General features: G+C 40.7%; 3 protein-coding genes across 52 annotated transcripts in view; 1 reads left to right on the top strand and 2 right to left on the bottom strand.

Moving 5' to 3' along the window:
- The window catches only part of camk2b1 (calcium/calmodulin-dependent protein kinase (CaM kinase) II beta 1), a 93446-nt gene extending 83459 nt beyond the window's left edge, over positions 1-9987 (top strand). For 32 of the 50 annotated variants that reach the window (XM_085786201.1, XM_085786166.1, XM_085786171.1 and 29 more), the window contains 5 exons: positions 515-706; positions 1269-1344; positions 1470-1564; positions 3349-3582; positions 4802-9987. In XM_085786201.1, coding sequence (XP_085642327.1) covers positions 515-706; positions 1269-1344; positions 1470-1564; positions 3349-3581 — 596 coding nt within the window. In that variant the 3' untranslated portion in view covers position 3582; positions 4802-9987. The remainder of the gene's footprint in view (positions 1-514; positions 707-1268; positions 1345-1469; positions 1565-3348; positions 3583-4801) is intronic. The other 18 variants (XM_085786202.1, XM_085786203.1, XM_085786204.1 and 15 more) reach the window with 1 other exon arrangement.
- The window catches only part of LOC146981176 (nuclear factor 7, brain-like), a 454853-nt gene that overhangs the window by 424333 nt on the left and 9738 nt on the right, over positions 1-20782 (bottom strand). The gene's annotated exons all lie outside the window — the stretch shown is intronic.
- LOC146981196 (nuclear factor 7, ovary-like) lies at positions 17593-19133 on the bottom strand. Its single transcript, XM_085786236.1, has one exon. The coding sequence runs from the start codon at positions 19018-19020 to the stop codon at positions 17593-17595; it is 1428 nt and encodes a 475-aa protein (XP_085642362.1). The 5' UTR covers positions 19021-19133.

A 20782-nucleotide genomic window follows, 5' to 3' on the forward strand; every position in this document is an offset into this window, starting at 1 on the left:
TCAGCAATGTCAAAACTACTGTGTCTGTTGAGTCTGTTTTGAAGATGAAACTAAAGCCTATATTTACTCTGACAGAATAAAACTGAAACCATCCTTTTAAATTATAGTTTATATAAGAGTGTACTTTAAAATATTTTATCAGCTCAGTCCAGACCTGTAATTATGGATTTAAACGTGTAGTTTAATTTAAATCATGTTTTTTAAAATAAATTTGACATGAACTTTTATAATAACCGTATGTAGATGAAAGGCTCAGCATTAATGAAAGGAAAATGAAGGAGATTAAACTTCTTCCATCCTCTCATATTAAACCATCACTCTGCTTCTTCTACGCTCAATCTTCCTCTGGCTCCGTCTCTGCTGCTGCCGCTGCTGCTGTATCATATCTTCATGTCTTTATTCTGTTTCCTGCTCATTGTTTCTAATCTGTTCTTCCATTCCTCCACCTCCACCACTCTTCCATCCATCCATCCATCCATTCATCCATCCATCATCCTGCCTGGACTGCACTCAGTGTCCCGGCTCACAGACCTGGTAAGCAGCGTCCGCAGGGCGCCGGCGCCGGCGGCCCCTGCAGCCCCTGCACCCGAGACTGATGCTGCACCGGCACCAGTACCTTTCCCCAGGCCCGCCCCTCCACCTGCACACACCACCTCCCCTCCTCCCCCTCACCTCCCCTCCAGCCCCTCCCTGTCTTCCTCCCAGAGTGAGTACCGACAGAGCATGGCGGCCGTCCGATCGATCGGCGGCTCAGTCGAGTGATGTGTCTATAACTCTGCTCTGCTGTGGGCGAACGGCGGCTCGTTGTTGTGTGACAAACTGCTCTTTTGTCGGCCATGTTGGAAACTGACCTGACTGGGTGTGTGTGCTTATTGGCTCCTCTGTGTGTGTGTGTGTGTGTGTGTGTGTGTGGTCCCACAGAGAGCGCAGGGATTAATGCATCAGCTGTGATGTCTTTAAATACATGGGTGACTTTGTGCGCAGTGATTTCAGTAGATACTGTGTCCAGGATGACATCATGATCGAGGTCTCCTGTTTGAACAGCTTCATTTTTCCTGCACGTGTTCCTCGCTTCAATTAAACAAAAAACACTTAACGTCATTTCTCCTGCTGGTTTATTCCCAGTAAGTACAGTATGTTGGTACGTACGTTGGGGTTCCTCGCTGCCTTCACCTGAGCATCTGTGTTGCTGCGATTTCGCAAAACTAACCTCTCTCCATCTCTGTTCGTTGCCTCTGACTGACTGGTGTTCCCGCTGTCCTCCGCAGCACGCAAACAGGAAATCATCAAGATCACCGAGCAGCTGATAGAGGCCATCAACAACGGAGACTTTGAGGCATACGCGTGAGTCTGCTTCTTTGTTTCTTTCTTTCCTTTCTTTCTTGTTTTTGGGTGCATTTGTGGAGTGAAGAGTTTGAAGTGAATGTTTGACTTGAGCCTGGTTGTTTTGTTGTTTTCCTCCTCCACAGGAAGATCTGCGACCCTGGACTGACCTCGTTTGAGCCGGAGGCACTGGGCAACCTGGTGGAGGGGATGGACTTCCACAGATTTTACTTTGAGAACCGTAAGATAAATATTTTTATTAGGCATTTATCTATTTTTTTATTATATTTTATTTTATTTTTTATTGTTTTGTCAGTGTATGAATCTATAGAGCTTTAGGCGATAAGTCAAGTCAAGTAACTTTATTAATACCCGTGGGCAGGAGGTTAACCCCAATTTAAAAGGACAAAACACAAAACAAAAAACACTTCAACAACACAGGACAGAGACATGGACAGAAATCAAGCTCATTGATTGTAGTTCAAATCAGACAAGACAACAAAATTGTTAAAGCAGAAGTAGGCGGAATATTTGTGTTAATATAAGTCTTAAATAGTTATATCTTCCGACAGCAATCACTTATATAGAGTGTTTGGTCCGAAACACGGGTCTGTCAGTCACTCTGCTCTGCTGTAAGCCGAGGAGAAAACTTTCCTTGTATCCTACAACCTTTATCCAATGAGGAGAGAGAACGGCATAAAGGGGCGGTCCTCTCTGTGTGTGCAGCCAAGGGATGCACGTGAACGTGGTGACGTAGGGACGAGGGCGGGGACTGCTAACTCCATCGGCTGACAAGAAGTTAGCCAAAACGACCGGATCACTTACTTCTGCTTTAAAATACATAAATAATGTAGAGAGAAGAAATGTGCTGGAGCCCTGGATGTTTTACGCTGAAAAAGTTTATTGAGCTTGGCCAACAAAAGAGTCATCGATACAACAAGTGGTGCATGATGCCACTTCAGTTCTGAGGAAACAAACCACAAACCTCAGTTCTTACATGAAGCGAAGTGAAAAGAGTGAGTGTAGATGAGATGTGTGGGCATTCAGTTGGCTAACAAAGCATTAACATCAAGATGAAGATGTAACACTTAATGGGTAAAGTGGAGATACAATACGGTACCATTTATTCCACTCTCTCCTTCGGCCCAGTGTTATCACACACGGCTCCGACTATCAGTAAATTTTGCAGCTGTGTCTAGAGGAATGCCAAATACTGAGACCAAGACGCAAAGGGAGGGAACATGGCCTTGGCATGAGCCTCAGAGGGAATGCAGGAAAAGATAACGGTCTTCTAGTTGAGTATCTACAAGAGGAGCGTCTGACTCCTTATGTCAACAGCTGGAAAAGATCGGTTGACCTTGGACCACATACGGTTTCTTGAGGACCGTACTGTACCTTCCTGATTGAGACTTATTGCTCCGAGTACCCCTCACTCGTTTGTCACACACGTTATGGGATGAAAACAGCCATCACTACAGTACATGACTTTATGTTTTTATTAATCCTAACTTTACATAATAGAATAATATGCATCATATATTATAAAATACCATCACTCTGCTAGAAAGTTACATGGAATTAATGAACACAATAATTATGATATTTTTCTATGTTTTTATTATCATTTTAAGATAGCCTATTCTTTTTTTCTTTTCTTTTTTTTCATTTGGTTCTCGTAAAGACTTGATTCAGATTTCATCATTGATGTCCATTATGCTTTCCATCTTGCAGATACATCCCACCACATTACATAGAAACTGTGAAAAATGCACACACTCACCCACGCACATTGACACGTACTGTATCATAAACATCATATTGTACTCATTTTTATATATAAACATATATCAATTGCTTGCGTTGTTTTTGTAATGTTTTGTTTGCATGTTAAAGTACATTAGAACATGTTTTAATTAACAAGTGGGATATATGACAATGAGTGATAGTAGTAGGCTAATAATAGTAGAGCTCGACTCGTTGTTGTGTTGTCTTTGTCTAACTCTTCTATCTCCTCTGTCTTTTCAGTTTTGGCCAAGAACAGCAAGCCCATTCACACCACCATCCTGAACCCCCACGTCCATCTGATCGGCGAGGACGCCGCCTGCATCGCTTACATCCGCCTGACCCAGTTTGTGGACGGCCAGGGTCGGCCGCGGTCCAGCCAGTCAGAGGAAACCCGCGTCTGGCATCGCAGAGAGAGCAAGTGGCAGAACATCCACTTCCACTGCTCGGGCGCGCCAGCTGCGCCGCTCCAGTGAGGTACAGACCACAGCGCTGGGACGACTGGGAGGAAAGAGTCGCCCTCAGATCATGTTCATGTATTTGGCTTCAGACGCTGCAGCTGTTGAGCTTTATCTGTGTTTGTTGACGAAGGGATTCTCAGGGTGGAAGTGTTGCATGCTGCGTTCACTGACTCATTTTTAATTTGAAGCAGGTTAATGGAAACACACCTGTTGTTCAGAGGTGGAAAAATAACAAGGTGTATAGATGATTAGCAGGAAGTCAGCAAAAGAAATCCAGTACGTTTCCATCAGCCTTAAAGGGAGAGTTTAACATTTTGGCAAATTGGCCCATTGCCATAATCCCTATAGTCTTAGGAGTTGGTTCATTACCTTTACTTGTCGGTGCAAGCTATTTTAAGAACGGCGGAGCAGAGCCGCGAGCTGCTCAGAGCTACGCTACAGAGGCTAATGGGATTTCTTGGTTTCCCTCATCAAACTCATCAAATACACAATCCAACAACTCCAAAACGCTCTGGTGGACAATTTGTGACCTGCACATTCACCACGCTATGAGATAATAACAGAACGTTATGAGACAGAGTTGTTTTTGAGGTAAATTCATGCAAAACTGCTGATGCGCGTTCCAGTTTTTCAGCAACCAGCCTCGAAAACATTTGCCTCTAAAACAACTCTGATTATGTGCCAGTTTGCCAAAATGTTGAACTATCCCTTTAAGTTTGTTTAAAATTACTCACAAAAAATAGGTTTTTTGCTGTTTGGTGTTCATAAAATCTAAAAAATATCAAATACCTTGCAGTGTTTCCTCCTACATAAAGGGTTAGGGTTGTGAATAAATAAAAAGAGACCTACTTCTTTTTCCTTTGTGTCTTTGCATTTAGTTTAAGGACTTTATTGGACTTTTGGGGAATTTTCTGTCCTACCGAGACTGTTAACTTCGCATGAACAGATACAGTAGCTCCCTCAAAAAGTTCTCCTACAGTACCAGTACTCCTAAAGCTGATTATAATTAGTTGCATGTTGTTTGACTTCTATGAAAACTGCAGGAGAAAAGAGAAGCTGTTGAGAGTCTGGCAGATGTTGTGACACTCAAGCCAGTTTTGCAGTTTCCCCTAGTTTGCAGCTAATTTTCACTTTACCCCAAATGTCTCTTTGATTAAAAAAAAAAAAAAAAAAAAGTAAACCTTTTACGGTCATTTATTTATATTATATGACGCTGTTTTTGTTTCCCCTCTCAGGATGAACGCCATAGTTTTGTCTGTGAGGAGTGCTCTGCTGGAAAGAGAGGAAGAGGAGGAGGACGAGGACGAAGGGATGAATGAACAAGTCCAGTGTCGGTTTGGGGGACAGGGTAGCTACTACACGCCCCACATCAACAGCAAACCCTCCCTCCCTCAGTGGACGCCCCCGGCCTCAACCCCCAGCATGCATCTCTTCTTTTACTACTACTACTACGACTACGACGACTACGACTACTGCCCCCTGTCTGTCACCGCCGGACAGCTCGACTTCCTTCACTTCCCAGCTTCCTCTTCTTCCCTCCAGCACACTGGGTCATCGGTAGGGGTGAGGGTGAGGGTGAGGGTGGGGGTGGGGGGTGTTTTCAGCACTCGTGTGATTCCTTCTTCCTGTGGTCCCCCCCCCCCCAACTATTTTTGTGACACCCCCTTCCCCCCTCCCCCTTTCTCGTCCTCCTGTGAATCCACACCTGTGTGACATAAACACTGCACTGGAAATACAGTATGTAAAGTTTTAAGTAAAATCTATTATTATCATTACTATATTAATATTATTATTATTATTATTATTATTATTATTACACATTTGCAATTGTATATGTAATTTGTATAATTTGAAATTCTTGATGCCAGTGGTTTCTAGAGTTGAAGGATTTTTTTGTTTTGTTTTTCTCTATCTTTTTAAGGAAGCATGTTTTTCCCCCTATATTAACAGTGGCTGTTTTTTATTGTGGCTATTAAGTGGAAAATGATATTGGCAGTTTTTGTAATTTGCTTCTTGTATGTTAGCTATAATACCGCGCCCAAACTCATGGTCAACTTGTTTTTGTTTAGTTTTTTTTTCTCTCGTCCTGTTTTTGTCTTCTTTTCTTTTTTTTGGAAGGGGTGTGCCTGATGGGTGTCGTGTGAAGGTGGGGAGCGAGTCCTTGTCCATGCGTGACACATAGCACGCGCTAGTCCAAACTATAATGGCTCTGTGCAGCCGGAGGAACCCTCTTTGTTTTTTCCCTTGTTGCAATGTGAACGGCAGTAGAGAGGCTTCGCTAAAGCTCAGTGTCTTCCTGCGCCGAAACTCTGAATATATCAGACGCACAGATCAGACGGCATGCAATAAGAGTTTCACCGTGAATTCACGTTTCCATCACCCTGTAAAACGCTGTAAAAGGCAGAGAGCTGTTGTGTGCTCCAGCACCGTGAACAGTGAGGTCTCAACAACGCAGCATCAACTTTGACATAAGCACAAGAAGTAGAAAAGGCTATCGCTGTCAGCTGTTAGCAGCAGTGCTCCCTTTCTTCCTTATTTTGTATTGATACCACTAGGATTACAAAAAAAACAGGATACAAGTGGAAGAACAAGTAACACATCTTATTATGACAAAATACTTTGGTGTGTTGCTTAAAAACATGAGATCCAAAGAGGAGATACAGTATGACATCTAATGACTTCAGAGTTGTAATTTTACTGATTTAGTAATGTAATGCAATATCTAATATTTGGTATTTTAGCCAGTTGCTGCTTTGATTGAACACAGTTGCTTCCACTAAAGAAAAGTAGGTTTATACTGTAGCTGAGGATTATTTTCCTAAATTATCTGCCAGCTATTGTCACAAAATCCCAAAACATTAAGACCAAGAAAAGCAATAACTTTACAAGAGACTTATCAAACGTGTCACATTTTGCAAATGTTACTATCTATAAATGAACAAATTTAAGACATTTAGAGGCTTTACAGAGGAAAAACTAAGATTGGTAGCAACAGTCCTGTTTTAAAGTAAAGTGATGATGTTTTTATTGCTGGATTTGACTGCTCTGACTACACAAACATATCAGAATATCACTGTTTCTCTCAAATCAATCAATTCAATCAACCTATTATCCATTTGAGAAAGTGTAACAGTTAATTTGTGGTGACTTGATAATCAATATTTTCTACATTTTCACACTTAAAAGTCTATGAAACTACTGAGTAAAACTCGTGTGCCACACAATACCTTAGCATCACTTTTAATTTAAATATTTCTGCACTATTTCCTGATTGACCTCTGACCCCTACTAACACCTCTCTGCACTAGGAACCTCAGTCCCCATCAGTCCGGCCCTGTCTGTGTCTTTTTCCAGCTCGCGGTGCTATATAAAGCTTCTCGTTGAAGAAAGAGGGGATGCACTGTTGGCAGCTCCTGCCGTTGCTAGGCGACAGCTGAACACCCGCTCGGCACTCTTTGCCTAAAAAGATTTGTGATATTTTTATCTCGCTGAAAAATCTCGGCGCTGTCTGGAACACACCAGCAGGACTTTTTTTTTTTTTTTTTTTTTTTTTTGGGTTTTGTTTTCTCTCAGTGAAAATGTCAAATAGAGGAAGTCAGAGCGCTGTAGATGAAGGATCCTCGTGGATGTGTGACCTTTCTCGCTTCCAGAGCCGTGGTGCAGAGAGCTGGTGCTCCTGAAGCACACACACACACACACACAGACACACACACTCTCAAACACTCACACACACACACACTGACGGAGAATAATGAAGGATGTGTGAGCTGGACGTGTCTAAAAGTGGGAAATATTCTCCCACTGTAGCCTACCATGAGTTCATAAATATCAAATGCAAATGTGAGGGTTGTGTAGGACTTCCCTGTTCAGACATTTGCCACAGGGTGCAATATTTGTGTGTGTCTGTGTGTATATGTGTGTCTGCAAGCATATACGGTACATCCATTGCTCTTAGTGTGTATTCTGGGTGGGGGGAGTGTGTGTGTTGTATAAGAGATGATGGAAGGAGGAGGCTTTATTTCGGAGGACGTATCAGTCCCCTGCCTTCAACCCAGGACTCTTTTTCTTATTATTTGATCTGTTGTGTTTTTTTTTTTTCATGTTTTACATTTACATTGTGTTTTTCATGTTTTTACTCTCATGCTCTTTGATTTGTGTTACCATAAAGTGTTACCGTATCAGTTATTCATATATATAAAGTGCTTGTGCCAGGCGGCGGCAGGATTGAACGGATGGACTCTTTAGCACTGAAGTTTTTTGTGTGTGTGTGTGTGTGTGTGGGAGTTGGACGTGCGATCAGCTCCACTGTAATTTTTTTTTGCTTGTGCACCATTGGCTGCCTTCACATTTGTCTCACACCTATTGGTCAGACCAAGATATTGAGAGACCGGGCAGTCGGTTTGGTGAATAGTCCTCAGGTTTCTATTTATTTTGAGTATTTATTTATTTATTTTAGTGGATATTTTTATTGTGCTTTGTTTTTGTTTTCTTATTGTACATCTCATGCACTTGTGCAAGTACTGTCTGTCGCTCAAGGGACACTGCTCCATGTAAAACATGGCTGTTTTTAAAGGGATAGTACACCCAGGTTGCATCCTGCATGTATTTTTTTTTCTGTATCGACCAACATGGTGTGAATTACTTTTTTTTTCTTCGTTTATCTGCTTTTTTTTTTTTCCTCTGCAATTTCAGTTTAACGCTGGCTTGACATTTTGTTTGCAGTTCCGTTGTGTCCTTTTTATGCCTCCACTTAAGTCCCATTATGACTGACTTTGCCAGAGTGGGACGTCTGTTACTTTAATCTCATATAATACAGGATTGTATTTTGTGTGAACTATCCCTGCAAAAGCTTCATTGTCTTTTTTTAAGACGATGAAGCTTTGTTTTTTGCTTTGTTTTTCTTCAATCAAAAGAAGGTTTCTTTTCAAGGTTGAACTGCAGCAGAGTCGTTGTATTGTACTCATGTCACAGTAACAATGTTCATGTGTAGTTGACCCTGACGTATACTAGTAAAAGGTCAAAGGTTACCTGAAAGCGTTCATGCGTGATCGTGCTAACCAAACATGACCCCCCACCCCCTCCAGAAAAAGAAGAAATAGCAGCATGTACAGTACAAAGGTGTTGTTCTTCTGTTCTCCTTAGTGTGTTTACTAGCCTTGAAAATCAGTATAATAAGATTCACATATATTTAAAACGAGGGAGTACACAGTGTTACACAACTTGCAGCTAACTAGCAGAGTAGCTGGCGTTTTCTTTGCATGACAGTCAACAGGACACTTTGTTTTTTTGGTGTTTTCCTTTTTATTTGGTTTCTCATTTTCTACTGAATGCTGGTATACTCCACCTTTCTCTATTTTCTCAGCTTTTTAAGTGCATATAACTATTTTTGTCTCCAGATGATATAATGAAGATGACTGTGATGGTCAGGATGATTATATTAATGACTGTGGCACTTAGGATGACACAATGAGGATGTTGACGGTGATGATGATGATGATTATGATGATAATGATGATTATGATGATGATGTGGTGAAGATTATTTCGCATGCTTTTCTATGGGGCTCTGTGTTGTCAGTGCAGAACGGCTGCCTTATAGCTGAGAGAGCAGCAGCAGCAGCAGCAGCACGTGTTGTTGACCATCAGCAGCACGAGGTTGACCGGTGCACTGGAGTCCCACTGACAGATGACGAACTCCAGCGGTCACACACAGCGTAAAGCACAAACAGAGGCAGGTGGAGGGCAGATTAATGCTTCTGATGTAGCTGCACAATGAGCTCAGTGTAGTGTCAAAGCCAACAGAGACAACAGCGGTAGAATAAAGAACCAGCTTCCATCGTGATTATTGATCAGGGCTGCACAGTCGTGACTGACATATGGCTCCAATACCACTGATGAATCGCAGTTGTGTGTGAATCCTTACAGCTAAAGTCATGACTGGATGTGATTAATTGTGCAGCCCTGCATATAAACTACAATAAGTGTCCTCCTCTAGTGTGTTGAGGTCAGTGCGAGCTCCGCTGGCTTCCTGTCAGCTACAGTGTTTAGTCAGATGAAGCATCACTGAGATAAACTGGAGCCACTGCGTTCACTCTGAACCTCCACCATCTTCTCTCTCCAGCCAGTGACGAAGTTGCACTGACAACACTGAGCTGGCTTCTCTTCGTAGGCTGTCTTTCACTCTTTCTCCCGCCAGTCCCTCTGTTTTCAACCTTATTCAATCATTTCTCTGCAGCTGGCTCTTTCTAGTTTCCCCTCTGTCTCTTTTTGTCAGTTTGGGTTTCTTCTGTATAATAATATTAATCCTCTAGTTCTCTGATTCTTCGGATTATTGCTCTGTTCTCTTACGTGCTACACGTGTTTCTCTAACTTCAAGAAAATGTGTTAAGGTGTTATCAATAAAACGACAATTTAAATAGAAATTTCATTGTCTGTCTGTGTGTACACTTGAGTAGGACTGCAGTACAGCTTTAAAGATTTAGAGGTAACTCAGGACAAAGTAACACATAAGATAAAAGTTATAATCAGACTTACAGTACACCATCTACCGTATTTCCAGAACAAAAGATCCAGCATTCATGGAATATACTTAAGTAGATATGAAAAAACTCAAGGGGGTTGATTCACATGGATGAAACTAACTAATAATAATAACAATAATGATAGAATGAAACAGAAATGATGATGGAGAAATACAGAAAATGAAAAAACAGGAACACTGACAAGCGTGTTTGTTTATTCCAAGAGAGGACAAACAACGACTTTCCAGGTCTATTTATTAAATTGGATCATCAAACGAGTCAGATACAAAAACTCATGTTCAAGAAATCGCAGTCTGCAAGCAGTTAGCTGCAATCACCATCCCAAGAGAGCGAGAATTCTCTGCCATCTGCAATTTGCATCTGGCAAAGACAAAGGCGTTACATTGATTTTTAATATTTTGCACTATGTGTGAGTAATTAATTCTTATTGGTCAAAAACAGGTGGGGAGGTGCTGTGGTTTAGACTTTAGCCCTCCCTTCGTTGGTGCACTCAGGCTGGCACAGGTTGGTCCCATCTTCCCAGCACACGAACTTCTGGACTTGAAACACAACAGAAACCTCCCTACACTGCAGCTGTATCTTATCTGTCCTTGGTCAGAGAGTGCAGAGCTATAATTCAGCACATCGTCTCATCCTCTCCTCCCTGCGACCTTGAAGATGTTTTCTGCTCTGTGTGTCCTCAACTTGCCTCTGAATGGACAAACAGGTTACTGGTGTTTATTGCATTATGAATTAAGCTCAACACAAATCCATATGGTTTTCTTACAGGTTTCAGTTGTCTTTAACCTCAATGGGTTAGTCAAAAATATAAGACACATAAAAGGTTAGTTAAAACATGAGACTGAACTTAACTACTACCTAAAGTGACAGCATACGTAAATATGTCCTGGCTCCTCTCTCTCCATGTGTTAACCCTCCGTACCACGGGGTTAATGCTTGACTCCCTCACATTCAGTACCAGGACACAACAGCTCAAAAATAATCAACAAAACAAAACATCATACATGTTTCACTTCACTCAGAATTAACTTGTTTAAATGGGTAAATGTGTAAAATGTGTAAGTGCCCAATCTAGCTACTAAAACAATCATGAGTGAGATATATTCAGTGTTCATTTGTAATCTCAAAGTGAAGAATACTATGTTCAGTGTTAGTTCTGATGGGGTAGCCTATCTGTGTGCAGTTTGGCAACTCCCAGTGTAGAGACACTGGTTCAGCTTTATTTCATCAGTCAGTAGGCTAAAACATTGGTGCTCTGCACAATATCAAACTCAATTAGTGGGCTAAAGTAAATACTCAGTGTTAAAGCAGAAGTAAGCGGAATATTTGTGTTAATATAAGTCTTAAATAGTTGTATCTTCCGACAGTAATCACTTACATAGAGTGTTTGGTCTGAAACACGGGTCTGTCAGTCACTCTGCTCTGCTGTAAGCCGAGGAGAAAACTTTCCTTGTATCCTACAACCTTTATCCAATGAGGAGAGAGAACGGCATAAAGGGGCGGTCCTCTCTGTGTGTGCAGCCAAGGGATGCGCGTGAATGTGATGACGTAGGGACGAGGGCGGGGACTGCTAACTCCATCTGCTGACAGGAAGTTAGCCAAAACCACCGGATCGCTTACTTCTGCTTTAATACATTTTTCAACCTATAGTTTACAAAAATTATATTTCATTGTAGGCTAAATATGGTAACAAAAAAAGTTCTGAACATGCAATTTAAGGTAGCCTAAAACATGTTGTTTGACATAAAACAAGATGCTGATAACCAGGATAATGAACAGATTTGATCTCTTGATGATGTGAAAAAGTTTCAGCATTTTGTTTTCACATAGCTATTAATTTTAAAAGGTGACACAAGCTACAAACTATAGGCTACTACCTAATATTTAGGCAACAAATGTTTTTTTGTTTTGTTTTTAAATTGATAGTAGCCTACTATAGGCTATATTTACTGTAGTTATCAATAATGATAATAAAAAATCATTTGTCTCCTAAATAATATTTTCGGAATAACCATATTTTAACCAAAGTAGGCTACGACTGAATATGTAGTTTTACAATCGCTAATAGCACAGATGTCGCTAGCCTAGACCAGAGCGATAGATAGCCTAACATGTTATCATCAATCGCTCTGGCCTAGACCTTTGACGTAAACAAAGTGGCGCATACGTACGTCAACGGCTAACCGCTCTGACGTCATGCAAATCTAAAATTTGAACGTTGTTGGCTACTACCGGGCGGGGAGAAGTGAATTGTATTATTATTATGTTACACTGCTACAGCACCGACTTTACAAGTTACTGGGCACATTTTCTGTCGGTTTAAAAACTCTGTTGTGATTTAACCGACTAGAGATTTTGTTCTCCACGCACGGAGGAGCGAGCTACACTCCTACCACCTTTTGAGACAACAGCCGGTGAGTGTTTGGTAACGTTAGCCTCATAGACTGTAAAAAGAATGGACGTAGCATCCGTGACGTCACCCATTGGTTTTGGGGAGTCGTTTTTGTGACTCAAATATGGCGGCCTGAACAGCGCCATGTTGGATTGGCTGGCCGAGAACCCGCCCACTGGCCTCGAAGCAGCTGTCCACAGACTGCTCCGGACCTGTCACTCAACGTTTCCGCGCCCTAATTGGCCAGAGTTTTAACCTAATAACAGTAAAACGGTAGAGTTAAAAAAAAATTCACCCCCCTCAGAGTGTGTGCGGGGGTAGAAACTATCGATTGAGACCAAAAAACGTTCTGACACCAGGCTTTGATCATGTTTATTGAGGATGTAAAGTCGGTGATTTTAACATGGGGGTCTATGGGGAATGCTCCCTTCTGACACCAGCCCCCAGAGGAAGCCGAGGGGATTGCAGTTTTTTGAACGCGGAAGTGAGCTTCACTTCTCAGACCGACAACTGCCCCCTTGGTTAGCCTACAGAAAACTCCTCTTTTCTTTGGAGTCGTTCTTGTTTGTTTGATGTTTCAATCAGCCATTCAATTTAAAGCTACTCATGTGCCAATTGAGTGTGAACTGTGTTTTAAACGGCATTTATCTTTTTCTGAAGTAATCTAGTCCATATATTTGACATTGATATTATTATATTATCATCTAGCTAGTTCTCTCATTCTTCGATATTTCTCTGTTGTCTTACGTTCTCTAAATTCAAGAAAATTTGTTTTCAACTAAATGACAATTGAAAATTCAGTGTATGTATGTGTGTACAGACATGTAAGATTGTAGCACAGCTTCAAGTGCTCAGTGCCAGGAGGAGTTACTACTTCTCTCAATTTGTTTTCATGGCAATAATCCTATAAAATTCACGCTAAAATAAGAGAAGAAAATTGTGAAAAATATCAACAATAATTATTGAAACAGTTTCAGCATTTCGTTTTCACATTTTCTCGGATATTAATATTGATTTTAAGAAGTGACAACCTACAAACTCAGTCTGTTTTCTAAAAGCTGAGAAAGAAACTCAAAATTATGACTAAATGAGAAACAAGTTTAGGTAAGTCTCCACTGAAACACCAAATTAAGATAACATAGGCTTAATTTTGAAAAATACTTGATGAAAGAAAAAAGTCAGTGTAATGAGTTATTAATTAACTGTGACAAAATGACAGGTGAGCAGGTGTAGAAGTATTTACCTCGAAAACGGCTCTGTTTCGTAACGTTCCGTTATTATTCAATTTCAATTTTTAATTTATTTAAAAGGGACAATGTACAAATGTACAACATAAATGTTGCCATTTGATGCACTATACCAGATTGTAGCTTTAAGCTAATTTGCATCTGTAATTATCTCATTATCTCATAGCGTGTCGATTGTGCAGCTCACAACTTGTCCACGACAGCGTTTTGGAGTTGCAAGGTTGTGTATTTGATGAGTTTGATGAGGGAAACCAAGAAATTCCTTTAGCCTCCATAGCGTAGCTCTGAGCAGCCTGCTGGTCCGCTACGCTGTTCTAAAAATAGCTTACACCGACAATTAAAGGTAATGAACCTACTGCTATGACTATAGCGATTATGGCAATGGGCCAATTTGCCAAAATGTTGAACTATCCCTTTAAGTCAGATTTCAGCTGCTCCTTCAGGTCACCGACTGCTTCTTCTACAGGAACCACCTTGTGACTCTGGTGGAGAGAAAACTCACAGACAGGACACACAGCTCTATCTTCATCCTTACAGAACAATCTAGGCTCCTCTTCATGTTTCCCACAAACCACCATTTGTTTTTCATGTTGCTTTTCAGTCTCTGATGATCCAGATTTCTGTCTCCCAGCAAAGGAATCAGCCAGATCCTTCAGAGTTAAATTCACCCCTGGCTCATCGTTTGAAGATTTCCGTTTACAAATGGGACAGTTTTTGTTTTTAGCTTGTTCCCAGAATTGTTGCAGGCAGCTTGAACAGAAGCTGTGGTTGCAGCTCAGAGACACAGGATCTCTGAAAGTCTCTGAACACACATGACAACTCAGGAAACTTTCAAGAGGAGCTCTCTCAGCCATTTCACACAACAGCAGCAACAAGACTCACCAAGTTACTCAGTCCCCACCTTTCTCTTACAGTCCTCTAAACATGTGTTTTCCAGTAGAGATCTCACACAATGTAATGGCGTCTCGGCTCCGATTGACAGTGTCAGAGTTACTTTCCGTTTCATTGACCTCTGTCAATGATTAGCTATCACCTGTACTCACTGTCATGTTCAGTCACCAGCCAGCAGGTTGAGTTATAGACAAACCTACTGGAGTTGAACATTTTACTTCAGATTCACAATTTAATTTCCTTGTTTATCAGTAATATTGTTTTTAAAAAACACACATGAAACAAAAAAGTCAAACAACTGCAGAAAGGTATTTATTAGAGTCAGTGAATGTCACACTGTGGCTGATTCAGACTCTTGATGTTTACTACAAATCATCTCATTCTTCTTTCCCAGTTCTGTCTCTGATGATCCAGATCCTTCAGTGCAAAGTTCACCAGTGGAGAATTCTTTGAAGATTTCCTTTCACAAACGGTAAAGTTTCTGTTTTTTGTTTGTTTGTTGTTTTTAAAAAAAAATCTTTTTCCAACAACAGCAAGACTCAACAAGTTTTAATGTGTCCTCAACTTTCTGCTGACTGTCTTCTAAAAGTGTCTTTTCCCGTAGAGATCTGACACCTTGTACTGACGTCTCAGCTCTGATTGACAAAGTTAAAATCAATTTTCATTCCCCTTTACTGTTTCTCATGGGTAAATGACAGTAATAGCAGTAGAAAACACTGATGTGTTGTTTTGTTAACAGCAGGTGGAGCTGTCAGCTCATCACCTGGAGTTTCCTAGTTTATCCTACTCACATCATTTCCTTTGTCTATCAGTTGGTTTCCAATCACAACTGATGACACCTCATGTTCAGTTCATGTGTGAACATTTTAACAGCCTGACTGACACGAAACCAGTATGTGTGTGATTGTGCTTCATATATTTAAAATGAGGGAGTACCTTTTTAGAACTAGGCTTTAATTTCCCTCTTTATACTTTACTTTATACTTTATATCCTGTATCCATTTACCCCATAGCCCGTCATAATGTGCTAATCTTTTTCTTTTTCATTCTATGCAACTGCAAAATGTAATTGTTTTTTTGTTTTTTGATCATGATTAAACTCTTAAAAGAATCGTTCAACATTTGGGCAAATCTGCCTATTGCCACAATCCATACAACCATAGGAGTAGGTTCATTAATTATTGGTGCATGTTGTTTTGACATCCGCAGGGCACAGATGCCAGCTGCTCAGCAATCACAATAGAGGTGAATGGCACAGGTCCCCTGTCCCTCAAGACTCATCAAATACACAATCCAAAAACTCCAAAACGTTCTCGTGGAGAAGTTGTGACCTGTACATTCACCACGCTATGAAATAATCATGTATAATTATGTAACATTACAACACATGAAGCAAGTACTCGGAAGTATCTGGCTTTTGAAATCGATCCGCCCAGCAGCGTTGTCTGCATTGTAGTTCACTACACATTTGCCTTGAAAACAACTCTGTCTCGTAATGTTATATGATTATTTTATAACATGGTGAAAGTCACAACTTCTCCACGAGAGCGTTTGGGAGTTGTTGGATTGTGTATTTGATGAGTTTTGAGGGACAGATGACTCAAGAAAACAAACTCAAGAAAGTTGATTCACATGGATGAAACCGAAATAAAAATAATGAGAATTAGAGAAAATGTCTGCAAGTTAACAGAAGTGAACATTTAATTGTAAACATGATAAATTAAACAAAAAAAATCTGAAGTTAGGATAAAACATCAAACTATTATTCCAGCACATGTTTCTAAACTATAAAAGAGAAGACCCAAAACTGATGATGAACAAACAACAACTGAAACAAACAAATCATCAGTACAGTGGATATGAACTACTATACTGTACAATGTTGTTTGACACAGATCAAGATGCTGATAACCAGGATAATGAAGAGATTTGATTTCTAAAGTTTTTGTCTCGATGATGTGAAACAGTTTCAACATTTTGTTTTCGCATTTTCTCACATATTAATCTTGATTTAAAAAATTGAATCAACCTCCAAATTCAGTCTGTTTTCTAAAAGCTGAGAAAAACAAAACAAAATTATTGATGTAGAAGAAACAAGTTTGGTTGAGTATCCATGGAAACACCAAATAAAGATTTAAAAATAAAATTAAAAATCATGAAAAAAAAAAGAACAGTATTTTTTACGGCAGTTCAGTGATGATGATCAATCTAATGAGATACAAATTAACTGTGATATAAAGACAAAATATGAGCAGGTGTACTGTAGAAGCAGGTTGGCTGTAAAGTGTGATGATGAGCTTAGAGTTTAAAGGAATAGTTCACCAAAAAAATGAAATTCAGTCATTATTGACTCACCCTCATGCTGATGTAGCTGATGTTACACTCACCCCTGCTGAACTCACTCCACCCAGGACATCCGGGTCACGGCACCACTGCAGCCGATGTTATTCTGGCCCTCTGCGTTGTGTGTCGGTACGGACTGCCCCAGATGGGGGTTTGAACCCTGGTCTCCCGCACGGTGGGCGACGATGCAAACCGTTGTGCCAAGAGATCAATGACCGCTTGGCAGTTGGGTTTGCACGTCCTTTATGGGTGAGTGCGTGCACCCGGACCCTCCGTTACACTGATGAATACTTGGGAGTAGTTTTTTATTCCTCAAAGTGCATCTGGAGACCCGGGAGCGTTCGTAGTCCAATGAAATCCTTATATGAGAGTCAATAGCGCCCCCGCCCCCCCAAAAAAAAAAAAAAGGTCCATAAAACTACACAAAAACTAATATTCCTCCATACTGAAGGGATATAGTCCAGAGTTTACTCGAAACAACGTCATTTAGGACATTTTTACAGCCTGAACAGTCCTGCTCTTATGTTCATGCACGTCGGAGTGCAATACAAGAATTTCAACTATTCCTTTAATAAACCTCAAACCATCATGATAGAATAATGTCCCTGAACATCACAGACTGATCTCACTGTGACACATTTTGATATCAGAGGTTTTAGCATCACCAGCTTCTCCAACACTAAAATATGGAAAGATTTTCTCAGTGAAAGTGTCTTTGAAAGTGTAGATGCGAGTCATGTCTTCAGGTTCATGGAAGGACACCTTCCCCCTGTCATAGTCCAGCTGGACTCTGATCCTCTGGAGACTCTTCTTCACTGCCACAGTCTTACCAGCACCATTGGTGTATTTTCTATCATAGTGCCTTAAACACCAAATTCCATATTTTGGTGAAGCATCCCGTCCTCCCTTCCTGTCAACTGACTCTTTTGCCAAGCCCACAATCCAGCGAGGATGATCTCCCACCTCCACCTCCCAGCTGTGTTTCCCTGAGCGGAAGCCCTCAGAGCCCAGAACAGTGATATACTTGGTGCATCTCTCTGGATTGTCTGGAAGCTGCTGCTCTGTGTTTCCTTGTCTCACACTGGTCAGATCATCAGACAGATGGAGGCATCTACTTGCAGTGTTTGGGTCCAGGATGACAGGAGTGAAGTGGACCTTCTCCTTGATCTTCTCCCAGACTCTGAAGGACAGGTTGCCCAGGTGTTTGGCCTCATCTATCAGAGCTCCTGAGAGCAGCTGTGGATCTGACAGTGAGCACTGGGCTCTGGCTCTGGTCTGAGTGGCTTTATAACTGCTGAGGAACGCCACCTTGTGTTTCTGCAGCTCTTCTTCAACAGCACAGATACTGTCTGACAGAGAGGAGATCTGCTCCTCAATCATCTTCATCTCTCTGCTCATAGTCTTCCCCTTCTGCTCCTCTTCCTCCCTCAGAGCTGCCAGTCTGGACTCCTCTTCCTCTTTCAGGAGCTGGTGGAGCTTGTTGAACTCTGCTCTGATCCGCCTCTCTGTGGACAACAGCTGCTTCTTGGAGTGTTGAATCATTTCATTGTATGTTTTCTCCACTTGTTTGTATTTGTTCTTCTTGTCCTTCAGAGACTTTAAGTCAGATTTCAGCTGCTGCTTCAGGTCACTGACTGCTTCTTCTACAGGAACCACCTTGTGACTCTGGTGGAGAGAAAACTCACAGACAGGACAAAATGCTCTATCTTCATCCTTACAGAACAATCTAGGCTCCCCTTGATGTTTCCGACAAATCACTTCCACCTCCTTCTTTCCCAGTTCAGACTCTGATGCTCCAAATTTCTGTCTCCCAGCAAAGGAATCAGCCAGATCCTTCAGTCCAAAGTCCACAAATGGAAAATCTATTGAAGATTTCTTTTTACAAATGGGACAGTTTTTGTTTTTAGCTTGTTCCCAGAATTGTTGCAGGCAGCTTGAACAGAATCTGTGGTTGCAGCTCAGAGACACAGGATCGCTGAAAGTCTCTGAACACACGGCGCAACTCAGGAAACTTTCAACAAGAGCGATTTTCTCAGCCATTTTCTCAGATTTTAAATTATACGTAACTAAAACACTCACCGAGTTTAATTTCCACTCAGTTTGTCCCCTGCAGTCCTCATGATAATTATAGTCAAATTAGAGATCTCCCAGCCTGTAACGTCCTCTCTCAGTTCAATAATGATAGTCTGCTTTCAATGTGATCATCATGTAATCATTAATAGTAACACCATCTGATATCAGTCATGCGATCTTTGTCCTTCAGTCGCTGCTTTTCTCACACTGCTATGCTAAGAACTTAAAAAAGACAATAACACAATTATCGGACGCTGAAAATACACAACATGGCTGATCTCAAGTTTTATTTTTTTATTCATTGTTTATTTACTTGATATTTGATCCAGAAGTCAATCAAGGTAAACACAGTCATTATCATCAACAGGTCATCAGCTGGTGGTCACATGTGTTGTAAATCTCTCTTCCTTCTTGTTGATTCCAGCTCTCACTTGTCTTTGGACTTTGTGTCACAGCTTTTATTATTATCGTACCCAATCTTTGGACTCAGTGATGAATTAAAATAAGATTTCTGATTAACTTTCTTATGGTTTGTGCATTTGATTTTACACAATAGTATGGTTAGGGCAGATAATAAAAAATATGACATGATGAGAGAGGTCAGAGGTCATACTGTAGCTGACAGACAGGATACAGTAAGTCAGAGAGCCAATTAACAAGAAGTCCAACCTCAAGATGGTCGAACTAGAACAGCAGAGGACCAGGAGCTGTATTTATCAAGCTAGAATTAATCCTAAGAACAATGCTAAAAGTTGAGTAAAAAAATTATTCGCTGAAAGCTGCAGAAAGTCAGTTATCAAGCATCTTACTTGCACATTTAGCAAAGTGTAGGACTGAATCTTGAGTGTCAGTCTCAGAGCTGAGTTAGTACAGAGAAACAACACAGTCTAAAGACCCAAAATTCATCGAATAATGAAAGAAGTAATTCAAGGAACAAAAACTAAAACGAAATTAAGGATATTTGATCATCACACACAAAAAAAGTAAATTACAACATAAAGAAAAACTCAAGGGAGTTGATTCACATGGATGAAAGAGCTGTGTTCTGTATCCTTTAATATCATCACCCTGTAAAATCATCCTGCCCTGTGGTGAGTTTAGAGTTTTTGTATTATGAGACCGTCATCTCCAGGACAGAGGAGCAGCGAGTCAAACAGAGTATCGAGTCAAACTGACAAATATCCGTGAATCTATTAGCAAACATCCTATTCTCCTGCGTCTCTCCAGCAGTGAACACACGGACAGGTGTGCCTGGGTTACTATGGTTACTGTGGTCACTGTGGTTACTGTGTTTGCCGTAATGCCCTTCAGTATGAGGGGCCGTACAAGCCATAATTCATTCTTTCACTCACACATACATACATTCTCTTCACACATACATACATTCTCCTTACACATACATACATTTTCACTCTCATACACATTCATACATTCTCCTTACACATACATATATTTTCACTCTCATACACATACATACATTCTCCTTACACATGCATATATTTTCACTCTCACACACATACATTCTCCTTTCACATAGATATATTTTCACTCTCACACACATACATTCTCCTTACACATACATATATTTTCACTCACACATACATACATTCTCCTTACACATACACATACATATATTTTCACTCACACATACATATATTTTCACTCTCATATTTATACATTTTCATACTAAAAGTATGTATGTATGTGAGAGTGAGAATATATGTATGTG

This window comes from Trachurus japonicus, chromosome 9 (assembly GCF_045865225.1).
Source record: "Trachurus japonicus isolate A0001 chromosome 9, Traja_1.0".
Taxonomy (NCBI): domain Eukaryota; kingdom Metazoa; phylum Chordata; class Actinopteri; order Carangiformes; family Carangidae; genus Trachurus; species Trachurus japonicus.